Here is a 17,858-nt window from a genome sequence, read left to right as displayed (position 1 = left end):
ATGCGCCCAGTTAAAATACTTTTAAACAGTATCATACTACTTTCATCAGTAGTATATGCGCAGGAAGCTCAACCTACAACCGATGGACCATCCAACCCACCTGGAGTAACTGGAAACGTACATTATGCAAATTTGATGAATGCTTCTTTATGGTTTTATGAGGCACAAAGAAGTGGAAAATTGCCATCCAACAACAGAGTAGCATGGTATGTTATTTTTTATCTTTATCTTTTCCTTTATTTTTTACCTCGGTAAAAAGGGAAAAAATATTCCATTTAGTGTAGCATGTCGTACACTATGGTGCAAGGTGTGATTATTCCCGATTTTTTAATTTCGTCATATATATTTCTTTTCATAAAGGCGTTCAGACTCTGCCTTAAACGATGGAAGTGACAACAATGTCAATTTAGTTGGTGGTTATTATGATGCTGGGTAACAATTTATTTTTGCAATGACATACTAAAATAGAAATATTTACCAGTTTTTTTTTTTTTTATTAATAGTGACTATTTAAAGTTCACCCTACCATTGTCATATTCGTTATCAAGTCTTGCCTGGAGTGCTGGTGTTTGGTTTGACGGTTATCAAAAGGCAAACCAAGTAACTTATTTACGAGATATGCTTCGATGGGGTACTGATTGGCTTATCCAAGCACATCCCAATGCAGACACTTTTTATGTCCAAGTAAGATTAAGAAAAACAAAATATCTGTACATTATACTTATACATCCATAGGTCGGTGATGGTAACATTGATAATAATTATTGGGGTAAGAATTTTTATGCACTTCATTATTGCTGAGCCTCCTATTTATAACTGTCGTTTTTAATTTAATAATAGGTCCCGACACAAACATCCCAAATCCTCGCCCGTCGTACCAAGTCAATAGAACAGCGGTCGGTACGGACGCCGTCGCTATTTCTGCCGCCGCCTTGGCATCAGCCTCTTACTTGTTTAGGAACAATTTGAATGATACCAATTACGCTGATCAATTATTATCCCAAGCCGCATCATTATTTAGTTTGGCTGATACTGCTCAGCCTAGAAACGTTTATGTTAATGCAATTCCTGCTATTGCTGACTTTTATGCATGTAACAACTATACCAGTCAGTTGACTTATGCCGCCCTTTGGATGTACAAGGCTTCAGGCAACGAAACTTATCGTACGATGGCCTCAAACTATTTCGATCAGTTTCAACTGGCCAAAACTCCCGTCGGTGTCATGGATTGGAGTGACCAAACAAATGCCGTTTTCGTCCTTGGTGCTGAATTGGACCCCACAAACACTAAATATGCCACCGCTGCCAAGAATGTCTTGGACACAATCATCGACAGTAAATCAGGTTCCCCCTGTACTTTCACTAATGGCGGCCTTTTATGGTGCGACGGCTATAGCGATTCTAACTCCGTTGTCCCATCTCAAGATATGTCTCTTTTGGCTTTACTTTACAGCAAAACCGATAGCTCAAAGTCGGATGGTTACACCAAATTCGCTATGAACCAAGTAAACTATTTACTTGGCAGTAACTATATGTTGACACCTTATGTCTGTGGTATCCATATGAATTCTCCTCGTAATCCTCATCATGCCGGCGCCTCTGGTGGCACTGATATTGGTAACATTGATTCTTCTCCTGCTGTCGAAAAATATATCCTTTATGGTGCTATCGTTGGCGGACCTGATAAGAACGATAAGTTTTATGATATTCGTGACGACTATCAGCAAACTGAAGTTGCCCTTGATTATAATGCTCCTTTCCAAGGTTTGGTTGCCTATCAATTAAGTACTGGAGCTTCTGATCCTCCTTATGTCACTATCACCGATCCCAGACCTCATGTTGAACGTACAAAGAAGATGGAAGGATGGCTTATTGCTGTTATTGTTATTGTCGTCTTATTTGTTGTAGCACTTACTTCTTACATCTGCTGGTGGAAACGTGGATGCGGTCTCTGTAATAGAAGAGGAAACAGTGGTTACGGAAAGGCTGTTGCCGCTTAAATGTACACTCCTTTATCTCTTCTCATTCAATGTATATCATCTCCCTTTTTTATTACACACACATATATACACACACACACACTATTCATTGTAAATTGTAAAATAAAAATTATAAAATAGTTACACAGATTCTATTGTAATCTTATTCCTTTCGAATACGACAAAGCAATTTATAATGTCACATCTGATCAAGTGGGACTACTTTAAGTTTGTTGCCAACGTTTTTTTTTCTAATTACAAATTATAGATGGGTATACGATTTTTCGATAACTAATTAATACAAAAGAAATTATGATAGGTAGTAAGATATCTCATCCAAAACTCAAAATGTCAGCATCCTTCAATCACTATGACATAACGTATAAATGTGCTGGTATACTCATTTAATACGTATCCTGTTGTTCTGCTGTTTAAGCTGTCCTGTTCCAAATCCGACTTTTTTTTTATGCGTCGCCGGTACGAACTTTTCGTGGTTTAATGCACATCCAATTATCGGGTATAACTTACCCTCTGATACTTTTCTACGTCTATGTTCAAAACCGATGAACTCGAGGTATACCTGTTATTTAACGGAGCTGAGAGTTCATAAACAATTTATATAAAATACTGTCGGTATATAATTTATACTAAAGATTAGAAACACTTCTCTTTTCTCTGCTAGCGAGATGACTAAGTGACAATATGCAAAACAATAAATTTTTATTATGTTTATCTCATATTATTTTACATTGAAATAAAAATACTTTTTAAGTAACGTTAGTGGCTAATTTAGCCTTATTTGAGAGCATATCATATTAATTTTTAAATTTAGTAAAGTTTTATAGGTAATCATTAGACTATAATGACCTGTTGAATAAAATCGAAGTTCGCCTAGCCAAAGTGTTTTGTGGAGAATAATTGCAATAGAACAAACGCTTTTTCTGTTTGACTGCAAGCATATGTTAGCAAGGTCAGATATTTAGATTCACTGATTACACAACCAGCTGAAAATTTTAACCTTCACGCTTATTATTTACTATTGTGGACAAAATGTAAAATGAATTTCCGGACAAACATTACCTGTAATGATCTTAATTCTTAAAAAGATACCTTGTTTGATACGGCTATACGGTAATAGAACATCTTATTAGGCTTATTGTTTAGTTTCTTTGGGTTTAATAGCCTCTGGTCTTCCTTCGCCTGACCAAATCGCCTTTGATATAATCATCATATTTCTGGCAGCATTCACATCCCTTTGTCACATCTTTCACATTTTTGGCAGCAAAGAACTCCACTACCCTTGAAGCCGGGAGTTTTAATCACCTTCTTTTCATAAAAATAACATTATCTGCATACTGGAATAAGAGTATGCGAGTAGTATTGGCGGGATAAAGGATATTTCTTTAAATAAAATAGAGTTTAGTAAAGAAGGTCTTTATAATTGCGAGTTGAGTGAGCACCGCAGCTAGTTTAAACAAGAGCTGAACTGTTAGAAAATAGATTTAAGTATAGCTTATATGCTTATAAATAAAAGATACAATGATAAAAATGTAATCAAGGGATCAATCAGAATGATAATAGAGCTGAATAATATATAAAACTAATAAGTCAAAGTGTTAAAATATGAGTAAAATAATAGATGAGGATTTTTATTTAGGAGAAATCTTATGGATGCTTATAGTGATGGACGTATAATCCAGTCACTGAAACTAAAGGGATTGGGGAAATTTATAGAAGAGATTGAGGTAATTGCGCCTACTAAGAGGTCACAGATCTGAGGATAAGAAAAAGATGAAAAGAAGTAGTTTTGACAGGTGCAAGCCCGAAAAGGTGTATTGCACTTTAGTAGGTGTTTAAAAAGAAAGAAAAATTGGAAATGCGCTCGATTTGTCGCATAACAATACTTTGGATGATTTATATTTGTCAATCGTGATAGCGATCAACTCAACTGCAGCTTGATAGTTGGCACCTAGATTATCTTATAATACCTCCTTTTTAAAAGGATTGTAATTGGGGCAATCTTTGGACCTTTGTTTATGGCCTGTTTGTTTGCAACTTCTACATACTTCGACTGTCGGACCCGAGTCAATCTTTCACCTCTTCGCCTGACTTTTTTCAGATTTAACAGTAAAACTTTGCTTTCTTTTTTTGGTAGAGGAGGAGCCCACTTTAAACATGTTAAAATATAGCACTACAAACAGTAAATAACATCACAAAACTACCATCATATGCAGAGGCTTCTCTGTAGAACAAGCACTTGAAGTATTTTTTGTTCACATGCCCTTCTTCATGGCAATCTATACAGGTAATTTCTGTAAAATATATACGTTGAGTCTATGTTATTCGTTTACTTGTAAAGCTTTACCTTTGAAATGATCGTCATCTTCTTTTGTATTTATTTTAGATAGAACGTCTCTTTTCTTCTTAATAACAACTTTTTTAATCATAGAGAAATTGAAAAAAGTAAAATAACATTTAACCACAAGTTCGGTTTATGTCTAAAAGAAAAGAGAGGCATCCAAACCATACTTTATAGATAAAATAAACTGTTTTTTAGCCGATAATGTTAACATGTTTTGAATGCGGTAGCTTATCATTGCTATTTTTCTGGGCGATTAAAAAGTGATTATGGGTTTTCCCTTTTCTTCAATAAGATCGCTGTATAAATATTATCGATGATGCTACCCTTCTAATTTATTTAGACGTTTAAGCTTGTACACGACATTTAATACTGAAATGAAAAAACGTTTTCTATGATAAGAGCTCAACCCACTTAGAGCTGTCTACTTTAGCCTCCAAGTAGAGATATTAAACATATTTAAGGGTACGTTTTCATTTTTTTTTGTAATAATAATCCTATGCTAACATGCGTTTCATTTTATTTTTAGTTCCCTTTTTCGTGTTTTGAAAATGTAAGTTCCATCATCCTTTTCTTATATACAGGCAATTAACATCATTCACGTATTTTTAGTATAATTATTTTTATTCCAGCAAGGTAAAGAAAAATTATTGCTACTTTCTCTGGATTGTTTTACTTACCATCATTATTATTATTTAGCTATACAATGTATAAGACTGTTTAGGCCGTTTAAAAGGTAAGCCCATCATTTAGCTTAAGTGTTAAACAAAACATTAGCATGTCTTTTGTGCAGTCAGCGCTTGATTATCAAATGCCTTTAGTAGAAGCAAATCTGTTTTGTCTTTACCGGCGTTTGCTGCAATACGCTCATCAATTTTTTGCCAACACATGCTTTTTACGGCGTTGTCATCATTTTAATAAACTATTTCTTTTTTGGCATTTTCGAGTTCTCAACAATATTCTATTTTTACACTTTTTGAAATTTTGGAGCAGTGTTTATTTGTTTACTCGTGTAATTGTTGTGAATTGCACTAAAGCCAAAAAGGAATATTTCTGCTCGTTCGTTTTTTGAAAAAAAAAAAGCTGAGATTTTCAACTGGTTGACTAGAAGTTTGGGATGATGTTTGAAAATGTTATTATGTTTTTTTTTCGTGGATTATATAAGTGTAATAGTAATAAGTGATGTATATATATGAAATAAAAAGGAAAAAATAGGAGAGAATAGAAAGAAAAAAAAAAGTGCGATGAGCGGTTCTTATGAATGAAGAAAATCTGTACAAAGGATAAATAGTTTCAAGAGAAACCAATAAGAAAGGATGACGGCGGGAATTAAAGGGATCTCTTAATGGGCAAGTAGAAAGTATTAACGAATAGAGGATATGTCTACATGATAGATGACAAGTTATTAGTGGAGTTACCACGTTGCTGTTGTTGCTGTTGTTGCTGCTGCTGTTGTTGTTGCAGTTGTTGCTGTTGCTGTGCAGCTGCAATTGCCATTTGAACAGCCGTTCTATTTTGATTGGTGGAACCATTGACAACAGCTGCCATATTAGCCGCAATCATTCCGTTTGCCATAGCAACTGCAGCTTGTTGTGGTGTCATTCTGGATCTGCTGGTTTGTCTCTTTAGAGGATGGGGAGAGGATCCTGGCGAAGAGGGCCTACTACTTGTATTTGAATTACTCTCCAAAGAGGCGGCACCAGTAGCAATAGATAATCTTTGAGAGGACGCAGCGGCGGCAGCGGCAGAAGCGGCAGCAGCAGCAGTAGCGGCAGCAATAGCAGCTTGATTAGCTCTGGCGGCTTGTATGTTCATCATATTCATTGGTGTTAGAAAAGGTATTGTGACAAGACTGCGGAGTTCTATTTCGGAAAGTAGCTGTGTTCTGTGCCTCAGATAACTGTAAAAAAAAAAAAGTCCGGGTAATCAGAATAAAATTTCCTCTCTTTTGCTTTTTCTTCTTTTGTTTACCTATCGTCCATTTCATCTACTTCCATATCAGAATCTTCTTGACTGGAATCCGAATCAAAATCATATCTTTTCATAGCATTTCTTTGGTAATCAGTATTCATGCCAGGTTTTGTCTTTCCGGTGGTTGGTTTCTTATAGCCAGCACGATCGATAAAGATACGGCCACCACGACCAATGCGTTTTCTGTAACGGATATTTGATGATAACGGTTGGAAGAATTGAGAAGATAATTTCATTGGGAATGGTTGGTAAGTGCACTAACAGCAAATAATTATAAATGTTAATTCTGTTCAAGTGTTAAATTATCTATCGGTCTTACCTCTGTTAGATCCTCATAGGGAGCGTCTGCCAACTTTTTACGAGCCAAATCAGCTTCGATGGCCAACTGTGTTGGAGTCTTTTCAACTCTGTTTTCATCTCTTTTGAGGCGATGCAAGGGAATTTTAATAGTTGCACTATTAAATAGGGTAAGTCAAACATAATAGGAGTTGTATAAACATTTGTATAAATATTTACCCAGAACCAATAGATGATCTACGCTTCTTTTTCGATGGAAGTAACAGGTCTTCATCTTCTTTGATACCCAAAGTGCGTTGATATTCGCGTAATTTTGCTTTTTTATCAAAGACAGTATGTTCCAGCACCATGCCTTCCTTTCTAATTTTCTCTCTGCGCAACACCATTTCTAACAAATTTCTAGCCATTTCCATTTCAGTTCTTAATTTGCGAAGTCTCTCCAATGACTGTTGATCAGTACGTCTGGTTTTACGCACAGGCTTTGTTTCGCGACGACGGAAACAGACATAGGGATCCACCTCGTTTTTCGATATTTCTTCATACTTCAATTCAGGTATAATAGGGTTACCGTGTCTGTCTTGTTTACGCTTAAACCAATGGGCGTAAATGGGCTCAAGTAAAGATGTCGGGCGAGAAAGTAAAAAGGAGGATTCAGGGACCATTTCCATAAAGCTACTGAAATCAGGGATATGCTGGGGATCCTAATATAAAGTATGAGCAAGTTTAAAAATGTAAGTTTACATATGTATACATACATATAAATGTATATATGTAAATGAATGGACTTACCAGATGAAGATGTGGTAATTTATCTTTTGTTATGGATTCAAATTGATACATAATTTTCTCAAAATCATCTTCAGATAATGTTGTATGATCTGTATTGAATTTATTTAAAAAAGTTTCATCCAATTCATCCATAACATAAGGACAGCCACAGGTATCTTCAACAGTTGAAGAGAATCGAATTAAGGTAGAGGGTTCTTTATATTTTTTTTTATATAATGATTCATATACTTTATGATCAATCACATTGGAAGCATCTGGAATTGGGATGTAACTTTCAATTTTAGCACCAGTTGTTACGGCTGCCTGGTGTGCCGAAATTGCGGCTTGTAAATCATGCTATCAATGAAAAAAAAAAAAAAAAAAATTGCGTAAATTTCCTAACCCACCCCCATGTATAATTTGTATTATAAAATGGTACATACCTCTTCCTCCTCTTCTTTTTCAACACCTGTTTCTATTTGAGGTGCTGAACGCTGAATATTAGCTGGGTCAACAAGGTCAGGAAGTTGTGACTCTTTAAATATAGGAAGAGGGATCTTTGGTGAAAGCTTTTTTACTCGAAATCGAGAGACCATCTGAACAGGCATTAAAAGGATGGGGGTAATAAAAAAAAAAAAAAAAAAAAAAAAAAGATTGCGAGAAAATAAAAAAAAAAGTATATATATAGATGTCGTTGAGAAGGTTGTATAAAATATATAAAACCTAGTTTTTCTTCAAGTATATAGTTATTTTTCCTTGAAAAGTTGACTTGTGTATTCTTCCTTAGAGTAAGTCTTTTTTGTCTCTTTTTTGCTTTTTATTTTTTCCTATAATTCTTGGCCGTATATTTTGTATTGTAAAATAAAAATCAGAATTTATTGGTCAGGGTTCAAATTGCTTTTTTGATGACATCACTTTTTTTTTTTTTTCAATTCTATGGTTTTCACCATCCGCCATTTGTCAGCATGCGATTATACCTACTTGTACTTCAGAACGATACACTCGAAATAATATTCATTCATACTATTGAAAGTGATATTAGATATACTTTCAAGCAGATTTGAAATTAAATTCAGATAGACATATGTTTTTTCTCCATTCAACACAACTCCAATTTTCAAAATTATTGTGATTGGATAAGACACTTTAATAAAAATCCTGTTATAAAGAGTGTCTGATTCCTTGATTATAGTATTCGATATTTTTGGTCGTTCAATTTACAATCTGTGGATTGACTTTCAACAGTCAATGCATCTTTTTTAACAGCATAAGATATATGTTTAAGCCTATCATACAAAACAAGAAAGAGTCGATTTTTTATTAAGATAATTGGAAAATACAAAGAAAATAATCCATTGAAAGATTAGAAAGCATAAAAAATGTATCTAATCATGGTATTCGCTTTTGTTATTAGACTTCCAAAAACGAGGTCATACCAGCAAGCTATGCTATAAGTGTACCTTTTAACAAGATTCACCTGTGAGCGACTGTAAGAGAAATGCATCATAGATTTCTTTATATGTCTAAAACATAATCGCGAGTATTGAAACTTTCCACCATCTGCAGGGAGAAAAAAGGAAGCAAAAGGATAGTAACAGGAAAAAAATAAGGAACTAGAGACAAAGGTTTGACACAGGTTTTTCGTCTGATGATGTCTGTAAAACCTGTAGGCAAGTCAGCTATAAACTGATGCGTTCTTCTGAATGTCTGATAACAAGAAGTATCGAAAGAAGCCCTTGGAACCCAGTACAAGGCAACTTCCTTTGACAGCTTCAAACAGCGAAGACTTCCAACAGTTGCTAAAAAGAAAGGATATACCCACATCGAATGGCCCACGTCATTTAATAGTAATCGCTACATGGTCTACGACCTACTATCTGTCTAGATTGTCAAAGTTTTAAGGATGATAACAAGTAATCTTTATCTGAAAACATCTAATTCTTTTGTCTGATTTTTTTTTTGTGAACCGCATGTCTGAAAACTGTAGACAAGTCACATATTATATTTACATCAACTGGTTTATTTTTAATATCAAATAAGATAGCATTAAACAGATCCTGCATCATCTTCCCCTTCTGAAGAACCTTGAGCATCAGAATCAAATTCTTCTGGTACATCACTATCACTATCAGGGGCAAAATCCTCATCAGCTAAAAGAAACATTAACTATCTTTGCATAATAAAAGGATAGATTTGTAACTTACGACTTTCATCCTCATCATCTGCACCAGTACTACCGCCGAGTCCAGGAGCACTTCTGCCCATTGATCCAGACATATCAGTTCTACGCTTCTTTCTTGCATCAAATGTTTCGTCCTCATCATCGTCATCATCATCCAATTCAGCAAGATCAGTGTACGTCATAACAACATCCTCGTTACCTTCACTCTTGATCTTGATCTTCTTTTGTTTTAAGTAATCCTCAATATTCGCATATTCTTCTCTGTTAATACTGGAGAATTGGATGTCATTACCACTCTTCATATTAAACTTCATATCAAAGGTACGAGAACTACCACCCGATTGACCGACACGAGAGAATGTGACCACACCAATTTCGTTTAAAGGAATGAATGTAGGAGGCTTTGGAATAAACAACAAACTCTTTTCTAATGGATAAAGGAAACCTTCGTTTGCCTTCATTGAGCATTTTAAAGCATTTGCACCGTGATGACTTCTATAGCTACCGGGTACAGTCACCTTTCTATTTGTCAATGCTCTGAATACGTTACTGACGACTTCGTATGTGGGTGCATCGTAATGCTTTTGAAGTTTATTTTCATATTTTTCATCCAAAGCTGAATCCTCCAAATTCAATTCAACATCAATTTCTTCTTCACGGACAAATTGGAAAACAAGGAAAGGATATTTCGTTTGACCTTGTCTAAGAGGAGGATCTAAACCAATCTGTAATTGCTCTGTTAAAAAACATTACAATATAAAAATCCAAAAAGCACAACTTTACCACAAACAAGACATGGACTTCATCAGGCTTTAAGAGTAAAAACAACTTGATGATATTCTTATAAAGAATTTTATAATCATAAGTTTTACCACGAAGACGGAGGAAATCTTGATACATATCAATGTTGTAACGGCCACGAGGAGTAAGGCATAATGCTTCTTGGAATTGAACAATGTTTTCAGTCGTCATTTGGCTGAGCTCCAACTTGGATTTGACATTCTCATAGAATACCATATCAGCATTCACTTCCTCTTCTTCATCATCCTCGACATTAGTATCTTCTCCTGTTGTTTCCTTTGCAACTGTACCAGGAATATAAAATGTAACGTCCATCAATTCATCAATGTCCTTAGGATTAATACCGTCGGGTGCGGGCTGTCCAGGATCAACAAAATTGATAGCAACTTCATTCTTACCCGGCTTGTTAGTTGCAATAGCCTGTGCAAGAGGTAATTCAAACATGGTCTTATTCGTGACATTAAAGTTGAGATTGGAGCCTGCGAGCCGTAATTTAGTATTCCCTCTCTTTTCCACTGCTAACATTTGAATTCGTCATTACCTTGGAAATCAGCCTTTCCCCAATTCCAACCCTTAACACTAACTTCTTTCACTTCTACGGTAAGCTTATAGAATGCCTTGATGGCTTCCTTTAATTCCTCCAAATCCTACAATCAAAAAGAGGTTTAATGTCCCTAATGCTGAGCGAATATAACGAAAAATACATACATCAGGTTTGAATCCGTCAAACTTCAAAACTGTGTTATCCTTCTTCAAGACACGAAGTTCAAATCCTCTAGCTGCTCTGGTCCAACTCATTTTCTTGAGCTCATCGGTACCCACAATAATGGTACGATCACGAGTACCTTTCCAACCAAGTCCGTTTTGAGACAAACGAAAACGCCCTGCATCGGGCTGGAGACCACAATAAATTACGTTAAAATCAACGTTCTTTTTGTCAGACATGATTAAAAAACGTATTTGATAGAAAAGTGATTAAAATAAAAAAAATATTTTTTTTTTGTTAGACGCGTTTTGGTTTAAACCCAGTCTATTATGTGCACTCGAAACAAATCAATGTTCCATCTTAAAGCGGCCTGTGATTCACGAATTAGACATCACAGCTCATTATTTTACAATATAGCATTAGAAGCAATTACTTTTAATCTGTATGTACAAAGGGCACATTAATAATATCTCATTCGCATTTTTTTTCTGGCAGGCAAGCTCGTCTGGAAGTTATAATGATCAGTTTAAAATAAATTTAGTCCTCTTTAAAAATAGTAATTAATTCCCCAATCCACTTCTATGAAGAGAAATTGTGTTTTCTACGGTGATATCCAGGTTAAATAATTTTGATACCGGATTGACCACCGCAGTCATATTCTGTGATCTCAAAGCGAAATAAGTGCTATGCCAGGGAAGGTAAATGGAAATAACATTCTCAAATAATAAAAACGCTATTTTGGAACTTGAATTCCAAGGTTAAATTTTTCTCTTTCGCAGCTAATGTTCAAACAGTTTGAGTGTGCAACAATTGGTTAATTCGCTCTTAAAAGTAATACGTCGATACAATAGTTATATTATCTTGTTTATAGCATTTGATCAGATTGTATATTTGGCTGTTAAAAAAGAATTTACTGTAGTTGAATGATAAGCCAAAGTAATAGGGCCTGTTTAGTACAGTAACAGGTAACCATGTCATTAAAAAACGGGTCTCTTATGGACATCCAGGTGAGTGTGGTTGTAATGTCGGACTATGGTGCTTTAATTTTATTTGTATTCGCTGACTTTAAATGAAGAAGACATAAAGCACAATCATATTTATTATTTTGTATTCTCATTTCTATATATTCAATGTAACTTATCGTCTTGAAATTGATACAATTTTATTACAACCGATATTTTAAAACAGTATGTGTGTAATATAGCTCACTTTCAGCTCTCGTTTGGACTTTACCTTAATATGTCTGCGTAAGATTCAAATCAAACGAGATTAAAGGCGAAAGAGTGATGATAGAATTGTCAAAATAAGTATAAATTGTTCAATATACATTTGCTCGTAATAATTACATTGTTTTTGATTGTATGTTCTTGTTTCCAGGTGTATAGGGCAGCCAAATCACAGATCTTACGTTGTGACTACGTGCACTTTAGCCGTCTCTAAGGAAAAATTGGCTGTCCTAAAGAAAAGCGATTAAAAAGCAAAAATAAAAAGCACCTCAAATAGTAGGATAAAATAATGCCAAACATACATGAGAAATAACTATTGGAAAAGAGGATAATTCATGTAAGGAACAGCAATATAAATTTTTACGTGATATCAGCTAAATATAGTGAGAAACGTTGACATGCAGCCCATGATGCAGTGACAGTAAGAATAAAAATCGTATACTTCTATCTTACATATTTTCTTTATAAAAGCCGCACGATATAGAGGTGAACTATTTTTAAATTCTATAAACTCTACCTAGCTATCCCCAAAAGATTTATTCTTGTATATCGAACGACTACTATATTATAAATGAAAGTAAACAAGCTTTCACTGCTGGATGAGCTATTAAAAAAGCAGTCAACTCTTGATATTATTCTAAAAAGGTGCTAAGCCGTTATATTTATAGGCAATACCAAATTTGATGGCACCTATTTTTAAAATCAACTCCCTCTCTCTCTATTGGACACAAACAGAAATATTCTCAAAGGGTTATAATTTTAATATAAAATGTCTGTTGAAATGCTATTTTAACTTATAATACTATCACACAGCACCAAAGATTAGTTCAAAATATTTGAAAAATAACACAAAGTACCTCATTTTTTTAAACAAAAATAAGCTCTATCCATTCCTCGTCATTTTATTTAAAAACAGGTTCTTTTACCAAACCAATTTTCAGTGATATTTATGGATTTTGAATGGCGGGAAGCGTGTATCCTAAATTATTATTTTGAAACGGTAGCCCTTTATTGATCCGTATATTTCTATTTTCTTGAGAGACTGGAAATGCTGATACCAGTGTCAGTAATAAAGCAGAAGCAAAAATAGCAGTCAAATTCATAATGAGAGAGAGTGAGAGAGAGAAAGGATAAAAGGAAAGGAAAGGAGACTTGGTGTTATATTTTATATGCACGGAGGGGATAAGCCTTTTAGTACTGTATTAGCGTAATGATAAATTGCAACATTCTTGGCAATGATATTCGTGTTTACAGAACAAAAGAAAGTGCATTTTTATTTAGCTTACAAATAAAAATCATAGATACATATGCATATGATAAGAAAGGGAGATATTGTATGTGTGTGTGTGTGTTTGTGTGTTTGTGTGGGCATGAGATGTCACATAATAAAAATGAGTGTAATGGAGAAATTCAGATGGTCGTTATCTTAATGTGCTAGCCGATAATATTTTTCTTATTGTGTTTGATTTTTGAAAAAAATAAGTTTTTTTTGAGATGGAATTGGATTTTGGGTCTTCAAAAGATGGTGTTACAGAAGGTTGACGAGGAGTTCTTTTAGCTGTCGGCTGAACAATTGGTATACTATTTTGGTTCATGGGGTAGAACTGATCCATAATAATTTCACTTGGTAAAGGTGGCGTACTCCCACAAGTAGAAAATGGCGAAGGTAACGACCTATTCAAATGTTGTTGATGATGGCTATAATGAACTTGCTTTTTATTCCAAGTGGATTCCTGATTGAATCGATTGTTTTCTTTAAATTCTGAATTCTGTTTATCCAAAGTACTAATTAAACTTGCATGTTGTTCGATCATAAATTTCCAAATGTTTGTCCAATTCTTATTTCTTTTGATATGCTTTTCAATTATCTCGCTTGAATTCAATATTTGTTCGTTACTGCTATGCTTTCGCTGCTTTTTAAATGTAGAACTAGTTGAGCTAGAATTGGATACTCTCATTGTATCTTTTAACGATTGTTCGAATCCAGTACAGACAGGTGCAAATACTGTAGCTAATGCTTCAGGACACATCATGTTTAACTGAACATGTTGTTGGATTTTTGAGGCCATAACCAGAATAGCATGTAACAACTGTCGATTTTGATAGGGTAACTTTACAATAACTGAAGAGAGTTTATCTAAACCTTGGCGTTTACGTAAAAGATCTGTGTAATTGTCAATACATGTTACCAAGTTCACATAGTCTGCTGTTACCTATATCTTGAAACTTCTCATGAAACTCGTTTGGAATGACTGGTTCAGGCAACTCACGCAGATATTTTTTTACGAGACTTGTCAGTGTATGAATATCGAATTCGTCTGCATTGATTTGCTTTCTCTCGTCAGGTGAAGACATGTTGATTTTATCTTCAAGTAAGATGACCTCGGAAGTTGCACCCGATAGGCGAAAAATACCTTCTGTTGTTAAACCTTTTTTGTTGTTGTTGTAATAAGTAGTTTTAGACGATATCTATAAAGGGTCTGTGCTTTTTGACATTACCTCGTTTATCAATTTCAAGAAAACATAAAGCAACTGGGTCAGGCACTTTTAGGCCCCAAAGTGTCGACCCGACTTTCAAAGCCTCGCAGAGAGATGCCCCGAAAAGACCTAAGGTTAATTAATACCGAATTTTCACACGTCATTCAAGAAATTTCATTATACCTTGCTTTTCGGCCGGAATTGACATGGTTGGAGTACTTTTATATTGTTTATTAAATAAAAAAGTAAATGGATTCCGATGCTTTTTTTTCTGATTTGGAATTGTTGGGTTATGTGCTGGATACATTTTTTTTTGATCGGCCAAAATAACAACACACAAAAAAAAAGATAGGGGAGAGAAAGAAAGCAAAAAAATAAAAAAAATACAAGTACAGAATTTAATATAAAAGGCAAATCATTGTTTTCCTATTTAACCCTAAAAAGGGACACACGCGCAAATGAAAGATGGGTATGAAATCTGTACCGGGAGTTGAAAGATGAATTCCAAATTTATCACTTGCTCGTACAGTTTAATAGTAAAAGTCGACCTTTTCTAATTTTCGTTTAAAAGGTCACTAACTGAAATTATATTAAACCTTCTTTCGAAAAAACACCACTCATACGACACTATTATGTATTCGTTGTATTTTTTACTATAATGTCAATTTATTTTTCTATAATTATCAGCTCGTATTTCTTAGGTATTTAACACGGATGAGGCGTAGACAATTTGTGTGAGGCAGGTGCACACAGACCGGTCACTCCCAAAATATGTATCGTTTCCGCACATATGGGTGCAAATCCTGTGTTATACTAGCGTCGCACTGATTTCCCGTTAAGGATATTATTGTTTACGCTTTTTGCCAAAATAATGTCGTAAAAAAGCTAAGGTTCAATAAGAAAGTTCATATGGCTCCCGCCTTCACCCACTCTCATCAAGCTATTTAAGTCCTTATATATGAGACTATCGAACCCCAAATGGGAGGATAAAATTATTGATTTGTCATATCATGACCAGTAACCTGAGTAATGCAACACACAATTAAGAAATGATGTTCCTTTAAATTCGATTTTATGGCCTGGGAATTTTTCGCATACCCTATACATTTTACAGTTTACTATTTGCATCTATAAGCTAAATGGCCTTCAGCTGCGCTATCAAAATAAGAATAAATATTTTAGACATATTAAGCATTTTTGTAAAAACAGCAAGAAATACACTACTTTTACACTGGCACGTCACTATTCGTAAATTGAGACATTGATTATTATTCACTTTTCTTGAAACATTACGTATAAAAAAAGGATGACGGGTTAAGACATCAATCTTAGTCTAAATCCCTAAATTTTTATGGTTATGTCGACAGGATTGGTTATAGGGACGCAACCGTAAGCGCTTGAAGAAGCAAAATACTCCCGTCTGTTCCATAAAAAAAGTAACACACACTATGTTAAAGCGCAAGACATCGCACTCCGCAACATTAATAAATACTTGAATAAGCTCCTTCGTTAATTAACCTTATTTCCGAGTAAATGACCATGTTGGAATACCTTTTATTGTTATGCCTTCTTTAAAAAATAAAGTACTCGATTTCTTAGCTCAAGTTTTCTAATGCCAGCAGCACGAAGAAGCTCAACAAAAGTTTGTATTATGTGATACAAACAAAAGGTCACTTAAATTATTACACTCCATCAAGGGCAACTATGGTACATCAGCTCACCACCAGTAAGCTATATTGGATAAAATACTTTACAGATGTTTCTTTAACAACATTTTTCTCTCATTTATAATCATTGCTATAGCTCATAGTCTTGATAGAGACTAAACTCTTACAATCGTTTGAGATTTTACGACGCATAAATCAGAAGCAGTCAAAGCTCGAACTTGAATACGTCCCGTTTACAAAACTAAAGATAATTTAGTGCATAACATTTACTGATAAATCAGGTGTAGCACCTTTTTAAGGACAACATTTTAGATTTAGTTTTAGTTTTCTACAAGGCTTCTAAATGGCAATAGCTTAAGTCAGTCTTGTTAAAAATTAGGATTAAGCTCCCCAATTTTATTACGAATCATGAAACTGGTCAACATTTTAAGCACGTCATTAATTTATCTAGCTCGATATACATAAATCCTATGAAATATGTCTATTAGAAGGGTAGTTTAGTTGTACTTGGTCAACTTGTGATTGTATCATAAACTGTTGGTTTCAGTGTTCGGAGATGTATGTTTATTGTCGCAGAGTCTAGACAAAAGAGCACGCTATTTATTTAAATGCTAATTTAATGAAGTAAATCCTAGTGACACCTGTAAATATAATGGTGATTTCGCACTAGTACGATTTCAGATTTTAAAAAGGGACAATTGTTATTATATAACAATTGTGATAGTGAGCACCAGACTTTTAGTTGTCAGCTTAGTTCTATTATTTATCAAGAATAGTTCTGAAGTGATCTTAGACGACAAAATATATGGATATAGCAAATAAATGTAAATCGATAATAACACATGGAGAGATGAGAAGAGAATATAGCCCTTAGATGTAAAAGAGTTGAGTTTACGACGGATTTATGTATGAAGATGTAGTGATTGTATAATTTACAATGGACAACAAACAGCAACAAAAAGCGGAGGAAATACTACTTAGTATCAATTACTAGATAAATCCTTTGGGTGAACAAAACTAAATAGAATCTTTATTTACTTTGAAAAAAAAAAGGGGAGTATTTATAGGAAAGATCCTATCATATGTAACAGCAATCCATATTATTATTGACTGCAACAGTGGTGTCCTTTAAATAATCAGATCAGAGCTTTTGAGATGATGTAAAAACTTCTAACAAAATTATCTAATTAATTTGTGCAAGTATATTATGTAATCAAGATCTAAAAATAAAAACATGTTTGTAGCTAATCTTCCATTGATAAGAGATCTAAAGTTACTCAGGCTATCATTACCGAATATATGTCGATGAATTCAGGTGCAGTTCTACCTATAATTTAGTAATACTAAAACTTAGATCAAGCCTACTTTGCGACTGATTTTCTTCCGCATAGATCTTATGTCATTACCGGCGCACCACCCTAAAA

At 34.4% G+C, this 17,858-nt stretch overlaps 6 protein-coding genes across 6 annotated transcripts; 1 reads left to right on the top strand and 5 right to left on the bottom strand.

Moving 5' to 3' along the window:
* Positions 1-135: 135 nt before the first annotated feature.
* EV154DRAFT_414725 (Six-hairpin glycosidase-like protein) lies at positions 136-2,000 on the top strand (the record flags this gene model as incomplete). Its single annotated transcript, XM_051595622.1, has 5 exons — positions 136-206; positions 361-432; positions 504-684; positions 736-769; positions 841-2,000. The coding sequence occupies 5 exons, from the start codon at positions 136-138 to the stop codon at positions 1,998-2,000; spliced, it is 1,518 nt and encodes a 505-aa protein (XP_051461043.1).
* A 241-nt stretch (positions 2,001-2,241) lies between these two features.
* On the bottom strand, positions 2,242-4,426 carry EV154DRAFT_478301 (uncharacterized protein; the record flags this gene model as incomplete). The annotated part of the gene is made up of 9 exons (XM_051598180.1): positions 2,242-2,270; positions 2,508-2,559; positions 2,608-2,669; positions 2,847-2,928; positions 3,185-3,278; positions 3,303-3,380; positions 3,968-4,088; positions 4,202-4,276; positions 4,345-4,426. 9 exons carry the CDS (start codon positions 4,424-4,426, stop codon positions 2,242-2,244), a joined length of 675 nt encoding a protein of 224 aa, XP_051461042.1.
* An 885-nt stretch (positions 4,427-5,311) lies between these two features.
* On the bottom strand, positions 5,312-8,478 carry EV154DRAFT_438102 (enhancer of polycomb-like-domain-containing protein). The gene is made up of 6 exons (XM_051596872.1): positions 7,818-8,478; positions 7,396-7,731; positions 6,826-7,307; positions 6,629-6,764; positions 6,310-6,566; positions 5,312-6,238 (listed from the first exon to the last, which is right to left on the bottom strand). Exons 1-6 carry the CDS (start codon positions 7,980-7,982, stop codon positions 5,722-5,724), a joined length of 1,893 nt encoding a protein of 630 aa, XP_051461041.1. The 5' UTR covers positions 7,983-8,478; the 3' UTR covers positions 5,312-5,721.
* Positions 8,479-8,809: 331 nt separating this feature from the next.
* EV154DRAFT_578230 (uncharacterized protein) lies at positions 8,810-9,198 on the bottom strand (the record flags this gene model as incomplete). Its single annotated transcript, XM_051606551.1, has 1 exon — positions 8,810-9,198. One exon carries the CDS (start codon positions 9,196-9,198, stop codon positions 8,890-8,892), a length of 309 nt encoding a protein of 102 aa, XP_051461040.1. The 3' UTR covers positions 8,810-8,889.
* A 78-nt stretch (positions 9,199-9,276) lies between these two features.
* On the bottom strand, positions 9,277-11,320 carry EV154DRAFT_498342 (uncharacterized protein). Its single transcript, XM_051600355.1, has 5 exons — positions 11,066-11,320; positions 10,899-11,004; positions 10,340-10,836; positions 9,579-10,281; positions 9,277-9,524 (listed from the first exon to the last, which is right to left on the bottom strand). The coding sequence occupies exons 1-5, from the start codon at positions 11,300-11,302 to the stop codon at positions 9,421-9,423; spliced, it is 1,647 nt and encodes a 548-aa protein (XP_051461039.1). The 5' UTR covers positions 11,303-11,320; the 3' UTR covers positions 9,277-9,420.
* Positions 11,321-13,710: 2,390 nt separating this feature from the next.
* EV154DRAFT_536565 (Rho GTPase activation protein) lies at positions 13,711-15,074 on the bottom strand (the record flags this gene model as incomplete). Its single annotated transcript, XM_051604147.1, has 4 exons — positions 13,711-14,453; positions 14,503-14,718; positions 14,789-14,896; positions 14,951-15,074. 4 exons carry the CDS (start codon positions 15,072-15,074, stop codon positions 13,711-13,713), a joined length of 1,191 nt encoding a protein of 396 aa, XP_051461038.1.
* Between the last annotated feature and the right edge of the window lie 2,784 nt (positions 15,075-17,858).

This window comes from Mucor mucedo (assembly GCF_025094135.1).
Source record: "Mucor mucedo strain NRRL 3635 chromosome Unknown EV154scaffold_16, whole genome shotgun sequence".
Taxonomy (NCBI): Eukaryota; Fungi; Mucoromycota; class Mucoromycetes; order Mucorales; family Mucoraceae; genus Mucor; species Mucor mucedo.
This window is presented reverse-complemented; position numbering and strand designations above follow the sequence as displayed.

Coding starts and splice junctions, on each gene's coding strand:
- EV154DRAFT_438102 (XM_051596872.1), bottom strand. CDS start 7,982: ATGCCTGTTCAGATGGTCTCTCGATTTCGAGTAAAAAAGCTTTCACCA. Junction 7,308..7,395: donor AATTACCACATCTTCATCTG/GTAAGTCCATTC, acceptor ACTTTATATTAG/GATCCCCAGCATATCCCTGA. Junction 6,765..6,825: donor AGATCATCTATTGGTTCTGG/GTAAATATTTAT, acceptor CCTATTTAATAG/TGCAACTATTAAAATTCCCT.
- EV154DRAFT_498342 (XM_051600355.1), bottom strand. CDS start 11,302: ATGTCTGACAAAAAGAACGTTGATTTTAACGTAATTTATTGTGGTCTC. Junction 10,282..10,339: donor AAGTCCATGTCTTGTTTGTG/GTAAAGTTGTGC, acceptor GAGCAATTACAG/ATTGGTTTAGATCCTCCTCT. Junction 9,525..9,578: donor AGATGATGAGGATGAAAGTC/GTAAGTTACAAA, acceptor TGTTTCTTTTAG/CTGATGAGGATTTTGCCCCT.